Source organism: Sus scrofa, chromosome 3, assembly GCF_000003025.6.
Source record: "Sus scrofa isolate TJ Tabasco breed Duroc chromosome 3, Sscrofa11.1, whole genome shotgun sequence".
In the NCBI taxonomy this organism is placed as follows: domain Eukaryota; kingdom Metazoa; phylum Chordata; class Mammalia; order Artiodactyla; family Suidae; genus Sus; species Sus scrofa.
In genome coordinates, this window is record NC_010445.4 from 39,545,688 (window position 1) to 39,572,327 (window position 26,640).

At 57.1% G+C, this 26,640-nt stretch overlaps 1 protein-coding gene across 7 annotated transcripts; it reads right to left on the reverse strand.

The window, feature by feature from the left end:
* TBC1D24 (TBC1 domain family member 24) lies at window positions 1-26,633 on the reverse strand. Of its 7 annotated transcripts, XM_021086757.1 has the most exons (11): window positions 24,952-25,450; window positions 17,119-17,261; window positions 12,133-12,241; window positions 9,411-10,479; window positions 8,956-8,973; window positions 8,367-8,525; window positions 6,646-6,709; window positions 5,622-5,717; window positions 5,154-5,376; window positions 4,634-4,793; window positions 4-3,995 (listed from the first exon to the last, which is right to left on the reverse strand). In XM_021086757.1, the coding sequence occupies exons 4-10, from the start codon at window positions 10,373-10,375 to the stop codon at window positions 4,639-4,641; spliced, it is 1,680 nt and encodes a 559-aa protein (XP_020942416.1). In that variant the 5' UTR covers window positions 10,376-10,479; window positions 12,133-12,241; window positions 17,119-17,261; window positions 24,952-25,450; the 3' UTR covers window positions 4-3,995; window positions 4,634-4,638. The 7 variants fall into 7 exon arrangements, with proteins under 7 accessions (XP_020942420.1, XP_020942419.1, XP_020942418.1 ...); XM_021086761.1 differs by lacking the exons at window positions 8,956-8,973; window positions 24,952-25,450 and adding an exon at window positions 25,552-26,630 and having other exon boundaries at window positions 1-3,995; window positions 17,119-17,291; XM_021086760.1 differs by lacking the exon at window positions 8,956-8,973 and having other exon boundaries at window positions 1-3,995; window positions 24,952-25,449.

Here is a 26,640-nt window from a genome sequence, read left to right on the forward strand (position 1 = left end):
TTTGTTCCTGTTCATTTTACTCAGGACTCAAATGAACCAACCCTGAGCCAACATGTTACTGAGTCACTTGCCTTCACTTTCCCAGAGTCAGATTTTGCTTCAAAGCCATGCATCTTCTCACTACACGTGTTTTCACAAGGACCTTGAAGGTTCTGATTACATTCCTTGAAATGCTCCAAAGTGTGTGTCCACGAACCCAGTTTTCAGCCAATAACCACCCTACACAAGAATGAGAAGGTGCAGTTATTCACCTAACTCTCTTCTCTCTCTTCAGCCTCTAGCTTGGGGGCTTTTGACAAGGCGTGTCCTTTGCGAGTGAGCGCGCTTCAGGATGGAGGGGAACAGAGCTCTGCCCCCAGGTACTTCGTGTGAAGGTAAAACCAGGGGCTGGGACGCTTGGCACCCTGGACGAGATCAGTCGGCAGGCCCCCTCCGACCAGGGTGTGTCCAACGGGGGCCCTAACCGAGCAGCCACCCCGTGGCTTCAGCCATCTAAAGCAGGAGGCTTTAGTCTGTGTCCTATGTCACGTTACGGGCCAGAGTGTCCGGCCAACAATGTCCACTGATTGTGCTTCCTTGGTCCCAAGCACAGTGGTGACAAATTCCAAACAGTCGGGTGAGATGAGCACATCGGCAAGTGCATGGGGTGTTTTGACTTGAGCAGCAAATCACAATGTACCTAATTTAGTGCACGACCTGACACAAACACAACACAGATCATACATTTTTCTTTTTTTACAACAGGTTATTTTAAAAATCCGCATGCTTTTCTTTCTGCCTAAGGGAAGCACCAGCCAGCTGTGCTTGGCACGCTCACCTCACTTGCTGACTTCTCTCTGCAAACGGGACAGAGGGGATCAGCATATATGGATACACGTTTGAGACAACGGCTGTGCTGCCTAATTAGTGGCAGGGTTTTTTGACCAGTGTTAGTCTGGTGAATTTGATGACATCAGGATTTAATTAAAATGGGGGAAAGTGGAGTTCCCGCTGCAGCACAGCAGGATCGGTGGTGTCTCTGCAGGTTCGAGCCCCTGCTTGGCACAGTGGGTAAAGGACCTGGCGTTGCTGCAGCTGCGGTATAGGTCACAACTGCAGCTGCATATGCAATCTGATCCTTGGCCTGAGAACTCCACATGCTGTGGGCCACTGAGAAAGAAAAAAGACACGGAAAAGTATTTATAAAAATTAAATGTATTTCGGGAACAAAAACACCCATAGAAAAACTGAGGGAATCCAAATAAAGACTGTAGTTTAAGTTCCTAGCTTCACACTGATGTTAATTTCCTAGTTTTAACAAACAGTGGGGGAGCCGGGGAGGGCATTCAGGAGCTCTGAGCATCCTCGAAACTCTTGGGTAAACCTAAGACGACTTCGGAATGAACTTACAAAAACAATCTCCTAAGTATGAAATAGGAAAGGGGACTATGAGAAAGGATTTGTGGCTTCGGGAAATGTCTAAGACAAAAGTGAAGGCCTTCTGAAATCTTCAGGTTTTTCTAAACCCAACTGCCCTCAAGAACTAAAAAAGTTAAGCATGGAACTTGTAAAAATAGGAAAAATTGAGTTTTGTTTGTTTGTTTGTTTTTTGCTTTTTAGGGCCGCATCCACGGCATATGGAAGTTCCTAGGCTAGGGGTTGAATAGGAACTACAGCTGCCGGCCTACACCACAGCCACAGCAACACGGGATCCGAGCTGTGTCCTACACCACAGCTCATGGCAACGCCAGATCCCTGACCCACTGAGCAAGGTCAGGGATTGAACCCAAATCCTCATGGTCAGATTTGTTTCAGCTGTGCCACAACGGGAACTCGTGAAATATAAATTTTAATTCAATAATTAAAATTGAAAAATTCACAAAATAAAATGACTTACTCTATTACAAATTATTATTTTTTTGTCTTTTTGCCTTTTTCTAGGGCTGCTCCCATGGCATATGGAGGTTCCCAGGGTAGGGGTCTAATCGCAGCTGTAGCCACCGGCCTACACCAGAGCCACAGCAACTTGGGATCTGAGCCACATCTGCAACCTACACCACAGCTCATGGCAATGCCGAATCCTTAACCCACTGAGCAAGACCAGGGATTGGACCCGCAATCTCATGGTTCCTAGTTGGATTCATTAACCACTGAGCCACAACGGAAACTCCTACAAATTATTTTTGAAAAACTGATTTTCTGAAGCTTTAAATGCATAGAGTCTGCTTCAATAAATCATTTAATGAAGTGGTTTAAACTATGTTCAACATTTTTTGTTTTTAAAAAATTTTTCAGAGTTCCCTGGTAGCCTAGCAGGTGAAGGATCCAGCATTATCACTGCTGTGGCACAGGTTTGACTCCTGCCCAGGAACTTCTGCATGCCATAGACATGGCCAGTTAAAAAAAAAAAAATTCAAATGTTTCTAGGAAAATAAATGATAATTCATTATGAAATTCCATAAAACTTTGGCTAATTTTTAACATCAAAAACTAATAATAAATAATCAGGAAGAAATAACAGAGAATATTCACAAAATAAATCATGTTCTATTTAGTAACACCTAATGTCAGACAATAATAAAAAAATAAAGATAACAATCACACATGCCTTTTAATTTAGCAGGAAAGTTAGGAAGAAATTATGAAATTCAAAGAAACTGATTATTTTGCACACGCACGCACGCACACACACACACACACACCCATGATGGAGAAACCGTGATTACGCAGCAAGTGCCGTCCCTGGGCTGGATCTCGGGGAGGGCCAGGCCCTGGGGAAGGCCGGGTTGGGGCTCTTGTGGCCGCCATGGAGAAGCCCCTGGACTTACTCACCACAAAAAGAATACTCAGTTCGGTTTGCAGAGGGAGCCTGCACACTGAGCTCAGCCTCGCTCTCGGCTGCTTGTCAGAGGCTGTGTCTGAACGGCCTGTGGCGTCCCCGTGATAGAACACTGATGAAAAGGAGGCTACACACCATGTGAAGGCAAGCTGGAGGGAGCCCCTGGAGATCCCTCTGGCTAAGGAAACCAGACACGGAACCCTGGAGTTCAGGTAGTGAGACTGTGTTCAACCAAGGCCAGAGCGGAGCAGAGGGCTGTGGGGCTCAGAGGAGGGGCAGAAGGGCTGCAGGGGTCGGGGCGGGGGGAGGTCGGCTGTGACACCGCTGTCCAGCGCCTCTCCCTCCAGAGGGATTCGTGCTGCGCCCCCACCCCTGAGGCCCCAGAGCAGGAGGACTGACCCCACGTTACAGTCGGGGAATCTGAGTTCTAGACTGGTTGGCCCACTCGCCCGCAGCCACACAGGGTTCCTGGTCCTTCCCCGCCTCGCTGCAGCCTGGCTCGGGAGGAGCCAAGTAGGTGGGACAACGCGCCCAGCACAGGAAGAGGAGTGAGGTGTGCAGGGTGGGCGCAGCGTGTGGGGGCACGGAGGGCGGGACCCCTGGCATCTCTGGCACAGCCACCTGGGTGTCAACCTCTCTTCCCGCAGGTGGCCAGGCCCTCAGGACCAGCTGGGGGGTCCTGGGGGAGGGCTGCTCCCTGGCCGGCCGTCCCTGGCCTCGGCGGTCAGGCCAGGTTGCTGGGGGGAGAGGTGGGGGCAAAGGCAGCCATGCTTTGTGCCCGACCAGGGCCTGTAGGAGGAACGAGTGGATCGAGCCATGCAGAGGGACGCATCAAGAGGCGCTGGGCAGGCAGGGAGCTGGGGACGGTGCAGCCCTGGCACACGGTGCGTGGAGCCCAGCGGAGGTGAGGTGGGTCCGGCCGGAGGAAATGGCATGCTGGGCTCTCCGAAGGGTCTACATGGGATCCTAGGGCCCAGGTCACTGCATCGAAATGGAGCCGCCGCAGGGACGGCAGAGGAGCTGAGGAGGCTGGAGCTGGAGAGGAGGAGGGCGGAGGAGGCTCCGTGGGTCCCTCGTGATGCTGCTGCTGGCTGGCCGGTGGTCAGGCCAGAGCGCCCCTCCCGAGGTAGCCTCCTCCGGCGTGAACACACAATGAGGCCCGCAGAAGCTTCAGGCTCTGCAGAAACACAAGGACATGTACTGTCCCCCTGGGCCCTTCAGCCCACCGCCCTTGGCCCCGGGGGCAGGGAGTTCTGCACAAACCCTGCCCTCCCCTCTTCCAGCTTGCGGCGGCTTCTGCCCAAGAGGCAGCCCCAGCAAGCCAGCAAGGGGGGGGACAGACCTGAGCGAGAAGCTCCAGGCAGACAGTCCTGCCAAATCCCCAGGCACCTGCTGTCTTCTCAGGACCCACACACCCCAGGGAAGCCCCGCAGCCTTGGGAGCCATGCTCAGAGGCACCAGCAGGGGGCGCCATGGACCCACACACGGCAGCAGGTTCTTCCCTGCTTTTCCAGCTGCGCCCCTCACCCCAGCCCACAGAACTAAGGCTCGGGGGCTACAGGACTTCTCTCCCCCCAGGCCTGGGGCACAGGATGCCCACAGGGGACAGCCAGGCCCCGAGACCAAGGCGGAGACGGAGGCTCGGGCAGGTCTGAAAAGCACCAGGAGGCCCAGGCCTGGCCGGCTAAGCACTGCCCAGCCCAGCTGCACCAGGATGGTCCCATGCACGTGGGGGAGCGCCGCTCAGTGCCTCCTCCCTGAGGAGGCCCAGCCACCACCCTCCCTACAGCCGCAGCCTGGTCACCCTCAGCTCACGCCTGTCACTGAGTGTCGGGGTCCTGGAAGCCCCAGGCCTCCACAGCAGCGATGAGGAAGTTCTCCGAGCAAAGTGGCTGGTTGTTGAAGGTGTCGCAGTGGCCCGTGCGGCCCCGATTCAGGTCCCCATCGATGTACAGCGCCTGGCCGCCCCCTCCACCTGTGGGATGCTTGGTCAGCCGCTGCCTGCCCAGCAGGGACCCGGAGGGCTCTCCTGCTCCCCAGCACCTCCACCTGGACAGGCAAGTCCTGGAGCTGCCGGGGCCCAGCCCTGCCAGAGGCTTCTCCACAATGACAGGGCGGATGGTCCCCTCTCCAGGGTGCCCAGCCCTCAGCGAAACCAGCTCGAGAGCCTGCACCCCCGCGCCCGCCCGCGTCCTGGTGTCTACCTCCCGGGTCTGCTCCCCAGCAAGGCCGCCCCCTTCCTCTGCCTCCCAGGGCCCTACCCAGGTCTGGGTCAGCAAGGGCCGCCCCTGCCCCTCCTGCTGGGCTAAGCGGCCAAGGGCAGGGAGGTGCCCACCTATGATGAGGCAGTCATTGCCCCCGGCCATGAACAAGGACTCGGTCTTGGAGGGCAGGTTGAAGTGCCGAGCAGCCAGGAAGGGCGAGAGTCGGTCAGAGGCATCTGGGGATGCGGAGTGGCAAAGCGAGGGCAGGCTGGTGGTGTTCTCCGAGGACACGGGTCTGGTCAGCTCTGGGTGTTTGATGACCACCCACTCGTAGCGCTGGACCTCGGGCTGCAGCTGAGGACAAAGGAGCGGCCTGAGGAGCTGGTACGCGGTGCCCACAGGGCCCCTTCCGCCCACCTTCCTCCCCAGGCCCTCGTCAGCGCCCTCCGTGTGCTGGGCCCCGGCGGGGCTGGGAGATGGCGCCCGCGGTCTAATGATCACAAACCAGGAGACAGGGAAGCTGGCCTGGAGGGTAGCCTCCGCGCCGACAGTCAACGGGGTCACCTGAGCGGAGGTGGCCCCAGAGAAGACCCACTCACCCTGAACACGAAGCATTCTCCGGTCCCGAAGAAGCCCAGCTTGCCTCCGAACTTGTTCCTCTCAGCCCAGTCTGTGGACAGGTAAGCCCCGCACACCTGGGAGGAAAGGCCCGGGTGAGGCTGCACCCCACTGGCAGCAGGGGCACCCGGGGCCTGGCTGCTGGGGGTCACGGCCTGGGGGCCGGGGCCGGGGCGCCACGTGGGAAGGTGGGCCGGGCGGGCCGTGAGAGGGAGCAGGCGCGGCCTCGGCGCCATCAGCTTCCTTGGGCTACTTTCATGTCCTCCCTTGGCCTCAACCCCAGCGATGCCCTGCAGATGGCCGCTTGCAGGAGGCACCCCTGCCCGAGAAATGTTTCCCAACCCTCCAGCAGCCGGCAAAGTGATTGATTTCAACATGTGAGAGTCACTCCTTTGAGCGGCCACAGGGTTCTCAGCCTGTCTGACAATCAGGGTCACTGGCTCTGATGCGCGTGCCCAGGCTCCTCCTAGACACCTGCGCGCAGAGCCTCCCACAGGATGAGGAGACGAGAACCTCCACAGGAGCGGGTTTGGGAGCCACTGAACAAGGAGCTTCTACCGCACGCAGAGACCCTGGGATGGGGCACGCGAGCTCTGATGTTTCTAGACATTTTAAGGTACTTTCCAGGCGACAGCAATACAGAGAACAAGGCCCCAGGAACTATCTGTCGTGGGGAGGCAGGTAAAGGCAGACGACTCACCTGGCGCTGACTGCTGCAGGAGGAGGCAGAGCCGCGCTCTCTAGGCGTTTCTGCAAAGCTCCTCTAAACTGCCAGGCTGTTCCAGGCTGGGGGCCTGGCCCCAAGGGAAACAGGGAGGCCCAGGGGCCCCGGGGGGACGTGTGGGAAGGCTGGATTCACCTCTCTGTGGAGGGCCGGCCCTGCTCTGCACCCCAAGCCCAGGAAGCCTGGGTAGGGGCTACAGGGGAGCACGCAGCCACCCTGGGGCACAGACTCCCCAGAGCTTATCAGGCCAGGACCCCAGGCTCCCTCGGGTCCCTCCTCACCTCCTTTTGTGTGGTCTTGATGAGCAGGACCGTGGGCTCGTGTCCTTCACAATGGAGAAAGAACCTGAGGGCAGAGACCACACGTGCCAGGCCTGACAGTGGCCATTGCCCCTGGCCACCTCCCACCAGCCTCTGTGGAGCCACACCCTGTGTCTGAGATGCCCAGTCGGTCTCGGGGTGGACAGACCCGAGAACTGCTTTTCCTCCTCTCCTGGGGGCCAGGCACATGGGCTGAGGATGGCAACACCTTGGCCAGGGCACTTTCCTGGGCCGAGGTGGGGCCCTGGCCAGGAGGCCTGCAGGCCAAGCAAGCAGTCAGAGGCCCCAGGGACTCTGGGCTGCTATGACAGAGAAGAAGCTGCACGGCAGACAGTTGCGTGCCAGGCACTTGGGGAAGCAAGAACCAGAGGAACAGGTGCCTGCTCTAGGAAAGCTCGAATGTCCTTGGGAGCTGGGCAGTACTGGGAGGCATGAGAGGAGGCCCGAGGCTGCCGCTATGATGGTGCCAGGTGCCCAGGGCTTGGTCGGTGTTCCTGGTAGCTCTGTTTGGCCATCAGGGGGCCTCCCGCACTGCTCAGAGTTGGGGGCCAGCTAAGTGCAGCTCCGGCTACGCCATGATGCTGGAGGAGCCACAGATGGTGCCTGCCATGTGGCCTAGGCTGGCTGCTGGTCTCACCTCCACAGGGTCACCCTGGACCCAAGTCAGGGCTTTTTTTTTTGTCTTTTAGGGCCACTTCCTGAGGCATATGGAGGTTCCCAGGGGATCTAATCGGAGCTGTAGCCACCAGCCTATGCCAGAGCCAGAGCAACGTGGGATCCCAGCCGCGTCTACAACCTACACCACAGCTCACGGCAATGCTGGATCCTTAACCCACTGAGCAAGGCCAGGGATTGAACCCGCAACCTCATGGTTCCTAGTCAGATTCGTTAACCACTGCGCCACGACGGGAACTCCTTTTTTGGGCTGCACCTGCAGCACATGGAGGTTCCTAGGCCAGGGGTCGAATTGGAGCTACAGCTGCTGGCCTATACCACAGCCACGTGGGATCTGAGCCATATCTGTGACTTACACCTCAGCTTGACGACCTACAACGCTGGATCCTAAACCCACTGAGCAAGGCCAGGAATTGAACCCACAACCTCATGGTTACTAGTCAGATTCATTTCTGCTGCACCACAACGGGAACTTCCACGTCAGGGCTTCGGGGGCCACCTGCCACCTGAGGCTCTGGCAGAGTGACCTTAGAGGACAGTGTGTCCTGAGGGAGCCCTTCCAGAATATGCTGGATGCTGGCCAGGGGCTGGCATAGCCCACAGGGCCAACCTGGACCCGCCTTGTGGACTGACCACGTTGGGGAGAGGAAGTGGTGGGCCAAGGCCTGCTACCTCCGCTGCCCCCACAGCGCCAAGCTCCGCGGGGGATACCCTGCCTCCTGCATCACCACAACACCCACGTGGCGGCCTGGAGCTGTGATATGTACTGCACTGACCTCTGAAGTTTGGGTGACCTGGGAGTGAGAGATGCCCAGAAAAACGGCTACCAATTCCAGGGCCCCCCAGGAACGGGCACGGCCTTGCCCAGGTGCCCAGGTTCAAAGGTCCACTTCAGAAGCTACGCGGCTCCACAGCCCACTCCACCCTTCTGCACCGCAGACCCTTGGAGTCCCTGTGCCTTGGGGCCTTGGGGGTGCAGGCCCGCGTCCCCCGCCTCCCGGCGTTACCTGGTCAGGCTGTACCCATGCTGCAGGGAAGAGAAGAGCAGGAGGGGCTGGCAGAGGGCGAAGCGCTCCGGGACCCACGACCAGATGTCCCTCATCTCCCTCACACCGACAACCTCCGAGTGGAAGTTCTCTGCGTGGACGGCCAGGTGCACGAACTGCCTGGGGAGAGTGGCCACAGGGTCAGACCCCTGGCCCGCCCCGCCCCGCCCCGCAGGGGTGCGGAGCCTCTGCGGGGCCCCACCGGGAGGAGACTTCTCACCTAGGCAGCCAGGTCAGAGCCTGGTGCCAGGGGCCTCCCCAAGAAACGGGTGGCGCTGTCCCCTGGAGCCCAAGGCCGCCCCCCCCGCCCCCGCTACAGAGAAGGGACAGCGCCCAGCACTTTTCCTCTAAGAAACAGGGACAGAGAATGAGTCAGCTCTGGCAAGACAATGCTGCAGGGCCAGCCAAGGCAGACGGACAGACAGACAGAGCCTGAGCATCAGCCAGGCTCTGAGGCAGCACTGCTGAAGCCAGCCCCCAGAGCCAGTGCACGCAGCCAGGCGGGAAGACAGAGAGAAGCCAGGCGTGGAGACATGGTTTCCAGACCTACCTTCTAGAAAGTGAAACACTGAAAAACAGGAGGAAGCAACGGACACGGAGAAGAGGAAGAAAAATAAAACAGACAAGGAGAGGTTAGTGGCAGGTAATGATGCCCAGGACGTGCCTGCCTCTGTCCTGGGAGAAAGGCCTCCACACCTACTGCACGGTCACGGCGTCTGCCGCTGAGAAGGTCACAGGACAGCTGGGCCCGTCCCATGCCTGCTCCCCAGGAGGCTGTGCTCAGGGCAGGGCCTATGTCCAGCAGCCACGAGAATGTCCAGCAAGGTAGCCCGGGGCTACAGTGCTGGAGCAGGAGCCGCTGAGGCAACCCGAGGCAGCCAGCCCGGTTCCCTGCTGGACCTCCCGGTGCCACAGGCAGCACCCAGCTTCCCAAGGACAGGACCCTGTGCCGTCCGGGCCCCTTCTCTCTCCCGAGGATTTCTGGCCCGGCCTGGTCCCGCCTACCTCTTCTGCTTGACGGTGATGCCCCTCTGCTTCAGAGCCTTCTCGTTGGCCATCTGCAGGAGCTGGATCTCCTTCCGAGAGAAGAGGCGGATGGCGAAGGCTTTCTCCAGCAGCTTCTCGGGCGACACGGTCTTGGCGATGTCCTTGACGAAGGCGCGGATGTCTTGCTTCACGTTGTCCGACTCCAGGGGCTGCCCGGCTCTCACCTTGTGGAAGAATTTGAGGATGGCCAGCGCGACGCGGTACAGCACCTTGTAACCCTCCACCAGGAAGACGTCGAAGACGCGGGAGAAGTAGCTGAGGGGCAGCTCTCCGAACAGCCAGCGCTGCCAGTCCGCGTAGACCTGCAGGACGTCCTCCGACACGGCCACCATCAGCTTGTGGGCCGCCTGGCAGTACTTGTTCACCAGGTCTCCAAACGTCATGCAGGACGACTCGAAGGCCAGGAAGCTCTGGTCAATCAGCTTCCTGCTGGGGTCGTTGCAGGCCAGGATGCGGCAGGCCTTCTCGAAGCACTCGGCCTCGTCCATGCTGTAGTGGAGCAGCAGGGCCACGACCGCGGGCAGTGCGGGACAGAAGGAGACGTCGGGGAACTGGTTGGCGATGCACAGCAGGATCTTACGCACGGCGCCCTCGCCCTGCGGGTTCAGGCAGTAGCTGGGCACCTGCGTGTTGTCCACGAACTCGGGCAGGGGCAGGCTGCTGCCGCTGTGCTGGCCCACGATCTTGCCGACAATGTCACTGTACACACTGGCGTCCGGTGTGACCGTGCGGCAGGGGATGTCCCGGATCAGGCGCTGGTACACCTTTCCCCGCAGGGCGTAGCTGTGGGCCCAGTAGCCCTGGCGCGCCAGCTGCTTCAGCTCCTGCACGTCGGTGCAGCTCAGCTCCTTGGGCCCCAGGTCCTGGATGGCGGCGTCCATCCTGTCTCTGTCCACAAAGCAGTTGTAGCCCGGGGCGTCCATGGTGCAGGTGAGCCCGGGCTGCCGGGCGGGGGCAGAGGGCAGCAGCTAAATCCGCCAGCCCCCTCTCTGAGGCGTTCCTGCTAGCCTGTTTGCCATCCCGTGCCCTATGGGGTTAAAAACCATGCTTCATACACATGTACGCAGGTTTACTCTTTGTTTTGTTTCATTTTGGGTTTTTTTTTTTTTTTTTGGCCGCGCCCTGTGGCATGTGGAAAGTTCCCAGGCCAGGGATTGAAACCAAGCTGGAGCTGCAACTTAAGGCCACAGCTGCAGTAATGCCGGATCGTTAACCCAATGTCCCCGGCCAGGGAGCAAACCCACGCCTCCGCAGAGACGAGCCGGATCATTAACCCACTGCACCACAGCAGGAACTCTGAAGGTTTACACTTTTGAAAAACATGTTTCACTTTTAATCTTTCTTTCTTTCTTTTTTTTTTTTTTTTTTTTTTTTTTTTGTCTCTTTAGGGCCGCACCCACAGCACAAGGAGGTTACCAGGCTAGGGGTCGAATCGGAACTGCTGCTGCCGGCCTAAACACAGCCACAGCAACACCAGATCCAGGCCGAATCTGCGACCTACACCACAGCTCATGGCAACGCCGGATCCTTAACCCACTGAGAGAGGCCAGGGATCAAACCCCCAACCTCATAGTTCCTAGTCGGATTAGTTTCTGCTGCGCCACGATGGGAACTCCAGTTTTAATCCTTCTATAAAGTATCAGAAGGGCTTCCATTCGAGATAAGTGGACATTCTGAGAATTCACTGTGAGCTCTGGAGCATAACTTCCTTTCATGGGGCTTAAGAAGACACTGGAAGAGGTCGCAGAGACTCCAGGTAAGGAGAGGCTAGAGATGAGTTCCTGTAAAGGCTGCAAGAGGCTGACCCTGATGAGAACAAATCTGCCCAGGGGTGGGTGGCCCAGCAGGCGCCCACTCCTCACCCTGCAGCCTGAGGGCCTCCTGAGGAGCTGCTAGTCACGAAGGCTCCCTTAAGACGCCAGACCCCGCGGCATTTCAGTTCTCAAAGGATCCAGGCCTTTAATCAGCCATGTGTCGTGAGGAGGACGCACACCTGCTCTGTCCCACCATCCCTGGCCGGAATTTGGAGGCCAGCTCTTAACGTTCTAAAAATACCAGCTAACTTCCAAGCAGCTATTCCAGGGGGGTTCTCTGGTGGGAGGAGACGTGAGGCCTGAGAAATAAACGGAAGGTGTCACAGCTTCAAAACTGGACATTAAAAAAAAAAAAAAAAAAAAAAAAAAAAAAGGAGTTCCCTAACGAACCTGACTGGTGTCCATGAGGACGTGGGTTCGATCTCTGGCCTCACTCCGTGGGTTAAGGATTCAGCGTTGGCAGGCTGCGGTGTGGGTCACAGACACCACTCAGATCTGGCGGTGCTGTGGCTGGGGTACAGGTCGGCAGCTGCAGCTCCGATTCTACCCCTAGCCTGGGAACCTCCATATGCCGTGGGTGTGGCCCTAAAAAGACAAAAAAAAAAACCCAAACAATTAGACTTTTCTGGAACCAAGTGAACCAGAAGCACGGGTGGATTTGATGCCTTCTCTCCATCATGGGCAACCACTGAGATTCCCAGAGACATAGAAACAACGGATAAACTGTGCTCTTTGGGACTCTGGCCACACGTGGACAGGGAGGCAGAGGCCCAGGGCGCAGAATACCGCACTTCCACAGCTGCTTGTGCCAAGGCTCCTATCTTCAGCACTAAGCACAACAGGCCGCCCGAGCACCTCGGACTAACCTTCTGGTCTGGGACAGCACCACCGTTCCAAAGTTTCACAAGGGTTTGTTTCAGTGAATTCTGGGAGATGATCGGATCATTCCGTTGCCCCCGCCTCGAGAACATTCATCTGAAAATATTAAAGGAAATAACACCTCAGAAACACCGAGGGAAAAGCACTGCAATGTGAAACCTGCGTGTGAGAAGCTATCTCGAGAAAGCGCCTTGACATGGGTTTTTCTTTTCTTTCTTTATTGTGTGAAACACACAGGGAGTTCCCGTTGTGGTACAGTGAAATGAACTGGACTAGCATCCATGAGAATGTGGGTTCAGGAGTTCCCACTGTGGCTCAGTGGTTAACGAATCCGACTAGGAACCACGAGGTTGCGGGTTTGATCCCTGGCCTTGATCAGTGGGTTAAGGATCCGGCATTGCCGTGAGCTGTGGTGTAGGTCACAGATCCTGCGTTGCTGTGGCTCTGGTGTAGGCTGGTGGCTACAGCTCCGATTAGACCCCTAGCCTGGGAACCTCCATATGCCATGGGAAGCGGCCCTAGGAAAGGCAAAAAGACCAAAAAAAAAAAAAAAAAAGAAGAATGTGGGTTCAATTCCTGGCCTTGCTCAGTGGGTCAAGGATCTGGTGTTGCTGTGAGTTGTGGTGTAGGTTGCAAACGTGGCTCGGATCCCGCGTTGCTGTGGCTCTGGCATAGGCTGGCAGCTACAGCTCCGGTTAGATCCCTAGCCTGGGAACCTCCATGTGCCTCAGGTGTGGCACTAAAAAATAAAAATAATAATAATAATAATAGGAGTTCCCTGGTGGCCTAGTGGTTACAGGATCTGGTGGTGTCACTGCTGAGGCTCAGGTCACTGTTGTGGTCCCAGCTCAACACCTGGCCTGTGATTTCCACATGCGAGGGGTGAGGTTCCTCCCACAAATATCACTTTAACCACTTAGGTGTCCGTTGAGTGGCGTCAGGCCTTTTCACAATGCTGTGCCACTATCACCACCATCTGTCTCCCCAAGTGGAAACCCTGCATGCACGAAACCTCGACTCTCCATCCCCTCTTCTATGATTTTGGCCATTCTAGGTACCTCATGTTAGGGACTCATACGATGTTTTCTTCCTCAGAAGAAAAGAACCCAAATGGCAGTTGCTTAGTCTGGTCCGCCCACCAGGCGGTGAAGGCCAGGCCAGCAGGCCCGCTCGCATCCCCACGGCCATGCCCAGGCCACGCTCTGCAATCCTCCACGTGCAAATGACCTATGGAGTCTACCTCCTTCATTCTTTTTTCTTTTTTTTTTTTTTTCGTCTTTTTTTGCCTTTTCTAGGGCCACACCTGCGGCATACGGAGGTTCCCAGGCTAGGGGTCTAATCGGAGCTGTAGCCACTGGCCTACACCACAGCCACAGCAACATGGGATCCGGGCCACGTCTGCGACCTATACCACTGCTCGCGGCAACACCAGATCCTTAACCCACTGAGCAAGGCCAGGGATCAAACCCGCAACCTCGTGGTTCCTAGTCGGATTCGTTAACCACCGAGCCACGACGGGAACTCCTACATCCTTCATTCTAGGCTCTGAACCCACCAGCCTCTGGAGGGATCCCAGGCCTATTCTGCTGTGTGAACACAACCAGCTCCTTCCTGGGGCCATAAACATGTTTACAAACAGAACAAGAGCTGGGGAGGACAGTGCCCACCCTCATTCAACTGGCCTCAGATTCCGGTTGAGTATTTCTTTGCTGCTGCAAGTGGCCTGAGGACATGCTGGATATGGAGGGATCCTGAGGCAAAGACAAGTGCAGGAGACCCCAAAGGAGTCCCCTGGACCCTGCAGGCCTCCTCCCCAAGTGTCCACCCGAAAAGAGAGCATGGCAGGTCTGAGGCGCCACCGCCAAGGCTTGTGATGACCTCCTGAGGCATCTGTAAAACCGCGTGCCAAGGTAGGTTTTCGTTGGTCTGGTTTTTTACATGAGTGCATGGTCTTGAAAAAAGTCAAATAACTAATTATAGAGTAAAAAGGTCAAGTCCTGTTTAAGTTACCCTCCCAAGCCTACTCTCTCCTCTATCCGAGATCATCACCACTCACAATTTTGGGCGTATTCATCAAACCTTTTTTCTTGCATTTATGTATACACGTATCCCAACCCAGTCAGACAGGCTGGACTGGCAACTGGGACGGGGCAGTCAGGACATGGGAGACAGATCAGAAGCACAGCTGCCTGGCCAGGGCCCTCAGGGCCGGAGGGAAGCTCTAGAGTTGAAGAGCTACCCTCCCCAGTTATTCCACCTGCAGCACGTGGCCATCACACAACACCTCCTGCTCCCACTGGGCAAACAGGCTCCATGGTTCCACACAGGCCCCCATCTCCTGACCAAGGTGCCAGGCCCGGGAAGGAGGCCATGCTTCCTGGTCCATGCCTGGCAGAGGGAAGCAGGAGCTAACACAGGAAACGATCCAGTTTAAAGTCAGATGGGCCAGGCTTCAAAGTCTAGCTCTGCCACCTGTCAGGCTGAAGCTCCCCAAAGCCAGGCCTCCTCCACGCATAGCAGGCGCCTGGCTCTAAAGGGAGCGGATCCATACAGCCACGTCACAGGCATTCATCTCCATGGAACACCTCGGCTTTGAGCTCCTACTCTGGGCTCACTGGCTGGGGTGGTGCGACTCCCCACAGACAAGTACATCCCGCTCCTTCTTACTACCCCCGCCCCAACCCCTGTGGCAGCGCAGGGCAGACAGCCAGCAGGTGCCCTGGAAAACCACTTTCCCTTGGGCTCAGGAGGGGGAAGGAAGGAATGAATTCTAACCACAAACACAGCACTTGCCTTAAGGCCACACACACACACACTCTCTCTCCACCTCTAGTTTTGCAAGTTCACTGCAGAAGAATGGAGGTGGGGGCAGGGCAGGCTCTGAGGTGGCACCTCTCCACCAGCCCTGCGGGAAGAGGCTGGCCCCAGATGCCCACAGCTCCCTTAATTTGGAATTAAAAAGGAACTTTGTGTTTTTCTATCAGCTCTGGGCCTAAACTGCAATTCCGGGAAAAACAGGAAAAATGCCACTCAACATCCTGTTAGACTCACAAGGACTGCAGAGAGCAGTCGTTCCAGACAGCGGGGACCACACAGCCCTCAGGAGGGTGGCGGTACTTCAGCTAGGGTTGCCAGGGCAGGTCTCTCCCAGTGTGACCTGAAGCGACGGGAGGGAAGCAGCCCGAGGAGCTGGGGCAAGGTCCCTCTGGACAGCGAGAAGAGCAAGTACAAAGGCCCTCAGGCAGGGCCGGGCCTGGAGCGCAGAGACGACAGAGGAGACATCGGAGATATCCGGGGTGAAGGAGGGTGGGGCTGTCCTTCTAAGCGCAGTGGGAAGCTGGGAGGGGACGCCATCCAAGGGACGTGTTGAAAAGCCGATAGCTCGCTGGAGGATTACCTGTTTATAGAAGGCACTCAGGCCGGGCTGCCACTCCAGGGCGCTCAGGTGTCCCCGGCCTGGCGCTGGCTCAGGCTCGTCTGGGGAGAGATGGGTCCGGCCTGCAGCGGGGCTGCTGCCAAGGCCCCTGCTCTCCGCTTCCCTGCCTCGGAAGCCCCTTCCCGTGACCTTCGAGTCCCCTTCCCTTACAAGTAAGACATCTGTTTTTGCGAGTTCGGGCTCTCAAAGGCAAGGATTTCTTAAAAAGCAAAGTAAAATGGCCAGGGAAAACGCGTGGCCTCTATTCAGGGTTGTGGGGGCCCCTCAGGGGCTCTAGGAAACTGGGATAGAGAGAGGTACCTGGGGGGTCCCCAGCACAGGCGCATCCAACCCTGACCTGTCAGCCTCCAGAGGGACCCCACAGTGTCCTCAACCTCCTCCCACCTCAGGTCCCCCAGGATGGCGAGCCTCGCCCACACTCTTTCCTCTGCCAGTTGAGACCTGGCTAAGAGTCAAATCGGAGCTACAGCTGCCAGCCACACCCATGCGGGGTTTGAACTGTGTCTGTGACCTACACTATAGCTCACGGCAACGCGGGATCCTTCACCCACTGAGTGAGGCCATAGATCGAACCTGCATCCTCACGGATGCTAGTTCGATTTGTTTCCACTGAGCCACAATCAGAACTCCAAGGGACCTGGCTTCTCCATGCTACGCTGCTATCCTAACACCACTGGGTCTGACCCGGTCTCTCGGGATCTCTCCCTTTCTCATCTCTGAAGGGGGCTGAAGGGGAACAAAATTTTCCCTAACAACTGGATTTGAAAACCAACTCACTTTCGTGTGACAGACGGTCCCCCGAAATTTTCTTTTTGTCCTTTTAGGGCCGCACCTACAGCATATGTAAGTTCTCAGGCTAGGGGTTGAATCGGAGCAACAGCTGCTGGTCTACACCACAGCCAGAGGAACACCAGATCAGAGCCTCAGCTGCGATCTACACCTCGGCTCATGGCAACACTGTATCCTTAACCCACTGAGCGAGGCCAGGGATCGAACCTGTATCCTCACACAAAGTATGCTGGGTTCTTAACCTGCTGAGCCACAATGGAACTCCAGACAGACCCCCACATCGAGTCTGGGCAATTCCACCTTTTTTATTTTTTTTTAGCTGCATCCACCACATGTGGAAGTTCCCAGGCCAGAGACTGAACCCACACCATGGCAGCGACCTGAGCCACTGCAGTGACAATGCCAGATCCTTAACACATTGCACCAGAAGGAACTCCCCAGGCAGTTCCACCTTAACCCCCTGTCAACACTGGGTGCTATGTCTCCTTTCCAGGCTGCCTCTCCTGAAGGGCCCAGCACCCCATCAAAGCTCCCCTTGATCCAAACTTTTATTCATTTGACAAACTTCTGCTAAGTTGCCTTTTCTGGGCAGGACACTGGGGATATAAGAGTAAGGGTGGTTCTCGAAGAGACCAAATGATTACAGCTCACACAGTGAGACCATGAGAGGCCAGGCAGGGTACTGGCAATCCCCCAGGGCAGGGTGCTAATGCCACACGAGAGCCACAGAAGGGGCAACGGTAGGTACCTGGAGTGCATAAAGATGGGTAGGAGGACGATCGCACAACGGAGGGCACGGCAACTGGGAGGCCTTGGGCAGATGATGGGGGCGGCCAGAGGTGGGTTGAGAGATGGCCTTGGGTGCCAGCTGCGCTAGGAGAATGGACATCACTGCCACAGAAGAGGGAGCAGGATAAGAGCCTAAGCAGAAGGTGACATATCAGGGGAGTTCCTGTTGTGGCACAGCGGAAAACATTCTGAGTAGGACCAGGCAGGGAAGATGTCCAGTGCATGGCCAGGGAGGGCGTGGCTCTGCCTGCAGGGTACCTGGGCACAGGGGCAGGGCAGGTAGGACGGCCTGGAAGGCGGACAGGGCTGTGAGTCAGGTGTGGCAGGCAGAGCTCTGGGGAGAGATGGGGAAGGAGGTGGGGGCTTGGGAGGGGCCCCGAGGCCATTACCCAGGACAGCCAGCAGGGGCGGGGTGGGCGGGGCCTGGGCGTTACAGCCGGGAGCAGGACGCATTCCAAGAGAAGTGATGACCGCGCTCCCAAGTCCAAGTCAAGTCCGACCCACTCCTGGCGGGGGAGAGGCCCGGCAACGCCCACCCTCACCCCCAAGAATCTGCTGGAGGCCTCGGAGACACACCTCAAGGCCCTTCTGGAACCCTGGGTCAAGGACGCTCCTCTCCCCACCTCGGGCCTCGGCGCTAGGAGGATTCCCAGGTCTGCGCGTGGCGGTGGTGACAGGCACTGACTGGGTGACCACAGGCACTGACCCCCACGCTCCCTTACCTCACTGCCTTGCTTCCGCAAGCCCCAACTCTCTTCTTGCGCAGGAACTTGTCTGTGGCACCCCCCCCACCCCGCCCCCTCCATCCTGTCCCCAAACGCGCCCTTCCTTCAGGCCAACAGCAGCGGACTCACCCGGGACCCAATGCCCGGGACCCAATGCATCTCCGAGTTCTCAGCCTCCGCCTCTCAGCTGCCCTCACTGCAGGGCATTCGAGGGTCAAGCAAGCAGACCTGGCTCAAAGCTTCCACCTCCAGAAGCCTTTGGGCTTTATCTCCACCCCAGCAGCCCAGAGACTGCTCCACCCAGAGGGGGCGCATCACAACCCCCACTCTCTCCTACCCGGCCTGGAGCTCGGCACACTCCACCGTCAGCCCTCGAAGGCCTTTCTCTCCGGTGTGCCTTCCCGCCAAGCCTGGGCTCCCAGCCCTCCTGGGCTCCTGTCTCTGCTCCCTCGGCAAAACCCCCACCAGAAGCCGGCCTGACGGCAGACTTTCCCACACCCACAGCCAACTGTAGAGGTGAGAGGATCTCGCCCTGGAGTTCCCACCGTGGCACAGTGGTAACAAACCCGACTAGCATCCATGAGGATTTGGGGTCAATCGCTGGCTTCGTTCAGTGGGATAAGGATCCACCGTTGCCATGAGCTGTGGTGTAGGTCAAAGACCTGGCTCAGATCCCAGGTTGCTGCGGCTGTGGTGTAGGCTGGCAACTAACTGCAGCTCAGATTCAACCCCTAACCTGGAAACTTCCACATGCAGCAGGTGAGGCCCTAAAAAGGGAAAAAAAAAAAAAGAGAGAATCTGAGAGCCCCCGGGGCCAGCTCGCTCCCGTCATCGTCGCCTGCACCAGCTTACAGTGTGACCCCGCCTGTTCTCCGGAGAATCAGGCAGGAGCAAGAGCATCCTCTCCCTTCGGACCCTGGCCCTTGACCTGCATCCCCCACTCTTGGTCCTGGATCTCACCTCCTGGGGACCCCAACACTCCTGCATCTCTAATGCTCCCTCCTTGCTAGACAGGCCTCCAACCTCCAACTCCAGCTCCTGACACACCCCTCCTGCTAAGCCTCTCCTTTCTTTCCTTTGGTTAAGCTTCTGGTGACAGCAGGCTGCCTCCGGCACTGCCTGGCAGCCAGACCTAACTGACACCTCAGAGGAGCCCTTATCGCCCTGAAGCACATACGGCCGCTCCCAGCTCCCCCCGCCTCCGGAAAGCCCTCCCCCCTGCTGTCTCCTCACCTCTGTGGCTGCCGCTGCTCCTGTCCCTCCAATGCCACTTCCGCCCAAGTCTATCCTCTTCTCAGCCTAGAATGCTCTTGTGAACTCAGTCCCACACCTCCAAGCCCTTTCCTGAAGCCTCGGGACCTTCACATGCTGCACGTGACTGTGAGGCAGGTCTGCCCGCCTCCACCTGAAAGCCCTTCCCGTCCACCGCCCCTTCAGGACCCAGCCCTGCCTGCCCTCCAGAGGCGGCTTCTGGAGCCTTGACAACGGGAAGGGGGAAAGGCAGGACACACCTCTCGGGCCTACCTGCTTCAAGCCTGGCCCCAATGCCCCCTCCTCCACTAGCCCACACAGGCCTCCGGCGCCCACTTTGTCCAAACCTGCTTCAACCTGGCCAGCCATTGTGATGACCTACTTAGGAGTCCAGCTCTTCCACTATACTGACTTTTGTCTTTTCAGGGCTGCACCTGCAGCATATGGAGGGTCCCAGCCTTGGGGTCAAATCAGAGCTGTAGCCACCAGTCTACACCACAGCCACAGCCACACGGGATCCAAGCCTTGTCTGCGACCCACACCACAGCTCATGGCAACACCGGATCCTTAACCCACTGAGCAAGGCCAGGGATTGAACCTGCGTCCTCATGGATACTAGTCAGATTCATTTCCTCTGAGCCACAACAGGAACTCTGTCTACTATACTGACTTTGGAGCCCTGGGTCTCACACCACACTCGGTGAACCCAGGAAGGAGGAAAGGAGAGATTCAGGAGATTCAGGAAAATTCCAAACCACTTGGGCCCAAGAGTAAAATCGAGTTCTAAGTAAGAACGAGAGGAGCATCGCTGACGGGTTTATCCTAGTCCTGTGACTTTCCCAGCAGGCATCTTCCCATGGTGAGAAGGTTGTGCTCTGCCTCAGCCTTGGAGCAGAGCACAGGGATTTTTCAAGGGCTACTGGTGACTGGCATCCCACGGTGACTGCCAGGCTGCCAGGTACCCGGGAACTTGATAATGGGCCCTTTGCTGACAGCATACAATGGAGGGCATGTGGCAGGTCTAAAGGGCGTAACCATTAAGGAGGTTAGTCAGAGCACCGGGGCCACTTGGCTGGCCCATCTGCTGCCACTGGTCGGAGGTTCAAATGCAGGTCTTAGCAGTGGCACCTGAGCCTATGGATGAGACCTAGGCAGAGTCCTAACCTGATTAGCCACTCAAAAGGCTCCCTGCATCCTGCTGTTGGGCAGAACACCTCTCCCCCAACCGGGTCTGATCTGCCCACAGGCAGGGGTTGGGGCTGGAATGTGGCTCTGCTCACTCAGGATCTTTATCCTCTGAGCTCAGAAAGTTCTCCCAACAGTATGTCTGGGAAACCTCCCGCAAGGGCACAGGAGGAACCAGCCTGCTGAGAGGCATGAGCAACAGAGGAGGAGAACCCAGCTGTCAGGAGCTAGAATTTTGACCAGTCTGAATTCCAAGCAAGGTGCCTGTGACAGGTATGTGTCAGAAGGCTGGGCCCACAGTAGGCTCTCAGCAAGTATTTCTAGACCTGACAACAGAGCTGGGCCGGGAGGGAATCTTGCACGTTTAATCATTTTAATAGGCATTCGAGACATTTCCTAAATGCCGGTGTATGGAGCGCTGAGCACGCAGATGCAAGCCCCAGCTCCACTCTCTGCAAGCTTCTGGGCGTGGGGACCACGCCAACCAGGTGCGGGTGCTGGGAGAAAAGCACAGGGTGTCTGGCCCCCAGCTCACGAGGAAAGAGGGGTCAGGAAGGCTTCCCCAGCCAGACCCTGGAGGATGAGGAAGGAGGCCTTTGCTCAGGAAGCAGCAGAAAGTGTGGGCACAGGACAGGGCCCTGGGAGCAGAGCCATTTGGGGCCGGGGTGCAGTTCAGCTCCTTGAAGGAGCAGACTGTTGAGTGTCACTCACGGCTCAGATTCAAAGACAGTTCTTCAGTCACCTTCAAGGGCTCTAAAAAGCCAAAGGGCCCAAGACAGAGGCCTAGAAGGCAGGAAGAGAAATAAGAGGGAGATGGAGCTAATGTATGCACCTGGATGCTTCCAAGACCCCCAGGTTTATGGAATCAGCTTTGCCAAAAAAGGAATTACAGAGGACAGACTCCTTCAAGGAAAAGCCAAAGGGACAAAGCCAGGGAAGGTGGGGGAGGGGCACAGCTAACAAGCTACACTTGGAACCTGCACAGTGGAAGGGCCTTTATGGGTGACATAATCACTCATGGCTGAACAACAGCCCACACTGTGTGCAGGTATCCAATTAAGACTGTGTAACAATTACACGGATACACAGTTTCAGATCATGGGAAACAGATCCAGCCTGGTAGAGCAGCTTCTCATCACTGGTAAAAGGAGAGCAGGGTGGACGGAGAAACCAAGCTGACTGCTGCTCATACAAGACCCCTGCTGGCAGATTCTTGGGTGACAGCCAGGGGCGACCAATGAGGGCCCACGGGCAGGGGAATGACACTGCCCAAGACAGAAGGAGATCTTGTCTCACGTGCCCCTAAGTGAGCAAGTTCCATAAGAGACCAAGACAACTGCTGACAGCACTTATCCAGAGATGGGGACGGCCTTGTGGGGTCAGGCGCCGCCGGTGGGCGCACAGGCCTCCTGCACACCAGCCTTTCCTCACCCTCTCTGGGGCGGCCCCCAGTGTGGGAGGAAGACTGAGAAGGGGGCAGCACTACACACTGGCCGCTCTACCTTTAAGTCCGTCCCAAGTGCCACCTGCCACGGATGCTGCCGTACCACATGGAGACTGGGGGCCTGGAAGGACTGCGAGAGGACCCCCGAGAATTCTGCAATTTTGGATCTATCTCAGTCTGAGAGGGCCCTTTTTTCAGAGGTCTAATTGTGAGAAGACCAACCATGGGCTGGAGGAGAATGAAGTCTTTGAGATGCATGACAATCTGGAAGTTTCCCAAAAGGCAAATAAACATGTGACAGGAAGGCATCTGGAATCAATCATGTGACTTTGAACCTTTAGTATCTTACATTTTGCTGTTTAATCAACAAACTAGGGCTCTGTGACAGAAATAAAAAGCCCACGATCTTGTTCCCATGCCCCCAAATGGCCAGGTATTAGGAGTCAGATTTTTGTTCTCTTATCTGCTCTGTTTTACAGACCTGAAATATTAGGTAGCTCCAGGCTTCAGTCTTTTTCTCACTCCACACTCTCTTGGGAAGGCCCGCCCATGCCCTGGCTTCAGTGTCACACAGGAAGATGCCCCCAGCCCAGTTTGCTCTCCTTGGCTCCAGACCACAAAGTCTTACTGATGCTCAGCTCAACATCTCCACACTGAAAGTCATCGCCCACTGCCGGGCCTGCTCCCTTTCAGCACACACTGTGTGTGATGTGGCCCCACCAGCTGCTGTGCCCCAGCCTTGTTCCCTGAGTCCTCCTTTAACCCTGGCCCTTCCCATCCCGTAGCCACCCGGCTCGTGGTCTTGCTTTCTCTCTTCCCCCATCACCCATCCTTGGTGCTGAGCCTTTGGCTCACTGGATGTATTACTTGCTACCCGTCCCTGACTCAGTGCAGCCCATCCTGGCCACCACTGCTTGGTCACCCAGGAGCACTATCTGACCAGTCACTCACAAACCCAAGAGCCCTTAGTGGCTCCCCACTGCTCTCAGGGTAAAATTCAAACTCGGGACTGGTACTCAAGGCCTCTCCTGATCTGCTGCCAGCCTGGCTCCTTAACTTCACCTCTCTCCTCTCCTCAGCTCAACGACCCGAGGTGCCCACTGCCCTTCTCCCAGCAGCTGGGGTGGTAGCTGGGCCCTGCACACACTGGCCATTTCCTCACGTGGTCTTGCCACTTCCATTCCTCTTTTTTTTTTTTTTTTTTGCTTCTTAGGGCTTCACCTGTAGCACATGCAAGTTCCCAGGCTAGGGGTCAAATCAGAGCTGCAGCTGCCGGTCTACACCATAGCCACAGCAACGCCGGATCCTTAACACACTGAGTCAGGCCAGCAATCAAACCACATCCTCATGGATACTAGTAAGGTTCTTAACCCACTGAGCCACAAATGGAATTCCCCATTTGTTCTTAAAATGTAAGTGAAGCCCTTCTCAGGAGCCCCTAGTAAAGGCCGGTTGGACTGACTTCCTCTGTATCCACAGTAAGAAGTTCTGTCCACCTCTATGGAAGTGCCTACTACAGTGCCACCGTTCACTGGCCCGTCTTCTCAGTGCACCCTAAGGTCTGCAAGGGCATAGGCTCACGCAACCTCGTAGCCCCATAACACAGAGCACCAGTCCTCGCCATGTTGAGTATGCGTTGGATAAACTTGTGTTCAAAGAATAACGAAAATCATCCAATAATGAATTCGAGTTGATCCTTAATGAAAAGCCCAAAGTGCTTCCTTGATATTATCTCCGTTTGCAAAGTGTCACTTGAAACAGCCACTGAAACTGCTGCTTCCAGTTGAAAAGGGTTTCTTTCTTCCCTGTACAGAGTTGTCATAACAGAGAAGGTATGCTCAAACAGGTAAAACAGTCAACAGGGGAAATGTTAAATGCTCTTTTTATAACCTGCTTCTTTGTCCTTATGTACTTAAAACCAAAGCCATCTAAAAGCAAACATTTAACCGTGTCTTCAGAGGTTGGCTTGGACTGTAATGAGAAATAGGCCGTGTGCCCAAGGTCACTTGGCCTGCTGGACACTGCTGGTAGGTGCGGCCAGCGACAGTTAGCAGGGCCCACCTGCAGGTGAACGTGCAAATCCAGGGGGTTGGATTTTGTTATTGTTATGAAAAGCCTGACTAAATTACTAGGTGACTCCTGCATGCCCTGAAGGTCACCCTTCACCCACATGAAACCACTGCACTAGCTTCAGCACCTTGGTTCATTTCAACAATCATCCAGGGAGAACCTCGGGCCTATTCCATGCCAGGCAAGGAGGGCACGGAGATGAGACTAACAAAACTCCAGCCCTGTTCACAGGGAGAGACAAGCTTCTAAACAGAGCATTTGCTACTGGATAAGCACCTCCCATACAGGCTTTAACTGTGGGATGAGAAGATTACACAAAGACCAATCTTCAAAACAAAAGGAAGTGCACATGGGGGTCATACCACTGGCTACAAAAGAAATGCTAACTGCAAAACCATTGTGAGATTTCTTCATCTTTTTTTTTTTTTTTTTTAACCTGAGTTTGTTCTCCCAGTCTGTATTCCCTAAAAAGGAAAGAACTGGCACACCTGCCTTCAAGGCAATTAAGTAATTGCTTACAAGTGGCTACTATGTGCTGGGGCTGGAATGCGAAGGCTGAGGGAAACCCTCTGCCTCAAGTAGGAAAAACAGCTATATCTACTAAATTACAGGATTTTTGCCCCATGCCATTGCGTAGAAGTGTTCCTGATGGCACTGATGCAAATATATACATATATAAATAAGGAAAAGCACTTCAAAGTGCTTCCACTGGTAGACAGGCTCTTGACAAGGAATAAGCAGCTGGGGAAAGACCTCAACACCAGCATCATAAACACAGCCACATCCACTAGCAGGCCTGTGCATTCCAGGCACACGCTAACCCAACAACCTGTGCCTCTTAGACAACCTCTGGCCTTTACTGTCAGCTCAGCAAGTGTTCAACCAGGAAGCCCACCATCCATCTTTTCCCTTACTGAGTGAAGTCACAAGGCCACCAGCACCCTTGCCGCGACGGGACCTTGACCAGGTGCAGCCTGTCCCTGACCTCCAGCGGTGCTTACTCAAGGCTCAGAGAGCTCAGCGCCCAGGGCCCTGTGGAAATGCTTCTGTTCCCTGGCACTGTGTCCGTTCCAAAGGGGGCACGCACCACACCAGGCTCACACGGCTGGATAGATACCTAGGCAGGCGGGCCGGCTGTCATCCTGGAGCCAGCGGAGGGCCGGGGCGGGCGCTGCTGCAGGTCTTCGAAGGCAGAATGTTATCAGAGAATCTGTTGCAAGTGTTGAGTCCAGAAGCGGATTTCCTTCCCCGCAGAGACGGAAAGCGCCCCAAGGAAGGAGTGACACAGAGACAGCTCTTTCCGACCGCCGCCACGCCCGGAGCCGGTCGGCGCGCGGACACAGCCTGGTGGGGGGCGCTGGCTCTGCCCCCGGGGGGATGTCCGGCGGGGCGGGGTCGAGATCAGCCCCGGCCCCACGTCCCGCCCAGGCCGGCGCTCGGTCCGCGGGGAGCTGGCAACGCCAGGCAGACGGCTTCGGGCCCCGGATGCGCGGGCCCCAGACCCCGGACCCGCGCGCCGGCCGCCCCGCCGCGCGCCGGGTCTCGGACAGAGGCCCCGCAGCCAGGCCCCCACGTCCCCTCCCTCAGCACACCGGGGCCGCGATGACAGCCCCCCACCCGGCCCCGCCGCCCCCGCGGTCTCCGCGCCGGGCCGTCTCGCTTCCGCCCGCCCGGCCGCGCGCCCACCTCCGCCCACCCGCGCCGGCCGCGCACCCACCTCCGCCCGCCGCGCCGCTTTCTCCTCAGCTTGCCGAGAGATCGAGCGCCCGCCTTTCTGCGCACGCGCGCACGCGGCCCCGCCCCAGCCGAGACGCGCCGCCAGCTGCCCACCCGGGGCGCCCGCTGGTCTCCGCTGCATCGGGCTCTGGGCATGCGCGCTGACGCCCCGCGGCAAGGCGGCAGGAGCATGCGCCAGCTGTGCGTGGGTCCCAGTGCGAGGAATGCGAGTACGCGCGCTGCCCCCCGCCCGCGGGCGCGAGAGAGTGGACGGGGGCGGGGGGGCTGACCCGCTTAGCAGCCGGCGAGGCGGGAGGCATCTGGGGAGTCTGCAGGGCTGCCCGCGGGAGCCGCTGTCGCTCCGGATCACGCGTAGACTTAGGGACGCGCGTCCGCTTGGGCACGTCGTCCGATCCGGAGCGGGCGAAAGGTGCAGGGGGTCCTCGGGGAGGGACGTGAGAGGCTGAGAGAGACAGCCAGATGGAGACAAGGGACAGGGACACAACAGGCCAAAAAAGAGGTAGAGTCGCAGCAGGGACAGGGACACGGACTCCCAGCAGGCAGAGGTGACAAGCGGGTCAGACGGGAACCAGAGGCCACCATCCTCGTTGGGGGAGGAGTTACAGCGCCCTCTGCTTATCCTCAGAGAGGGTGGGAGAGCCAGTGTCACCGAGCCCCGTGGGGGTCCAGAGGCGTCTGTCGTGGCCACAGTGCCTCTTGGGGAGTCAGAGCGCTCTTTGGCGGAACACAGTCCGTGGAATCACAGCAGCCCTTAGGGTGTTCTCGCTTTCTGTGGGTCCTGGCATCACAAAGGGGTACGTAAATGTTGGGGGTGTCACTTTTAGGAAGGTGGGACTTCTGAGGGACCACGACATCCCAGGGTGGGGTTGGTAAGGCAGCCCTTGGAGTGTTCGCAGAGCCTCTAAGTTCCGGCCCACAGGGGGTTCACGGCCCTCTGGGGGTATCCTTGTGTCCCTTGGAAGCCGCAGGTAGCTCGGGGTGGGGGGGGCGGGCAAGGAGTCGTCTTAATGACAGCTGCCCAAGCAGGCCTCGAAGCCGCTCTTAGGGGCTAGCACATCCCTCTTTGTTG

What these genes read in the sequence shown, in the direction of transcription:
- TBC1D24 (XM_021086756.1), bottom strand. Translation starts at nt 10,375, where the DNA reads ATGGACGCCCCGGGCTACAACTGCTTTGTGGACAGAGACAGGATGGAC. An exon ending in TCAAGACCACACAAAAGGAG is followed by an intron (nt 5,718 to 6,645) that starts GTGAGGAGGGAC and finishes CTTTCCTCCCAG; the next exon opens with GTGTGCGGGGCTTACCTGTC. An exon ending in CAATGACTGCCTCATCATAG is followed by an intron (nt 4,794 to 5,153) that starts GTGGGCACCTCC and finishes AGCATCCCACAG; the next exon opens with GTGGAGGGGGCGGCCAGGCG.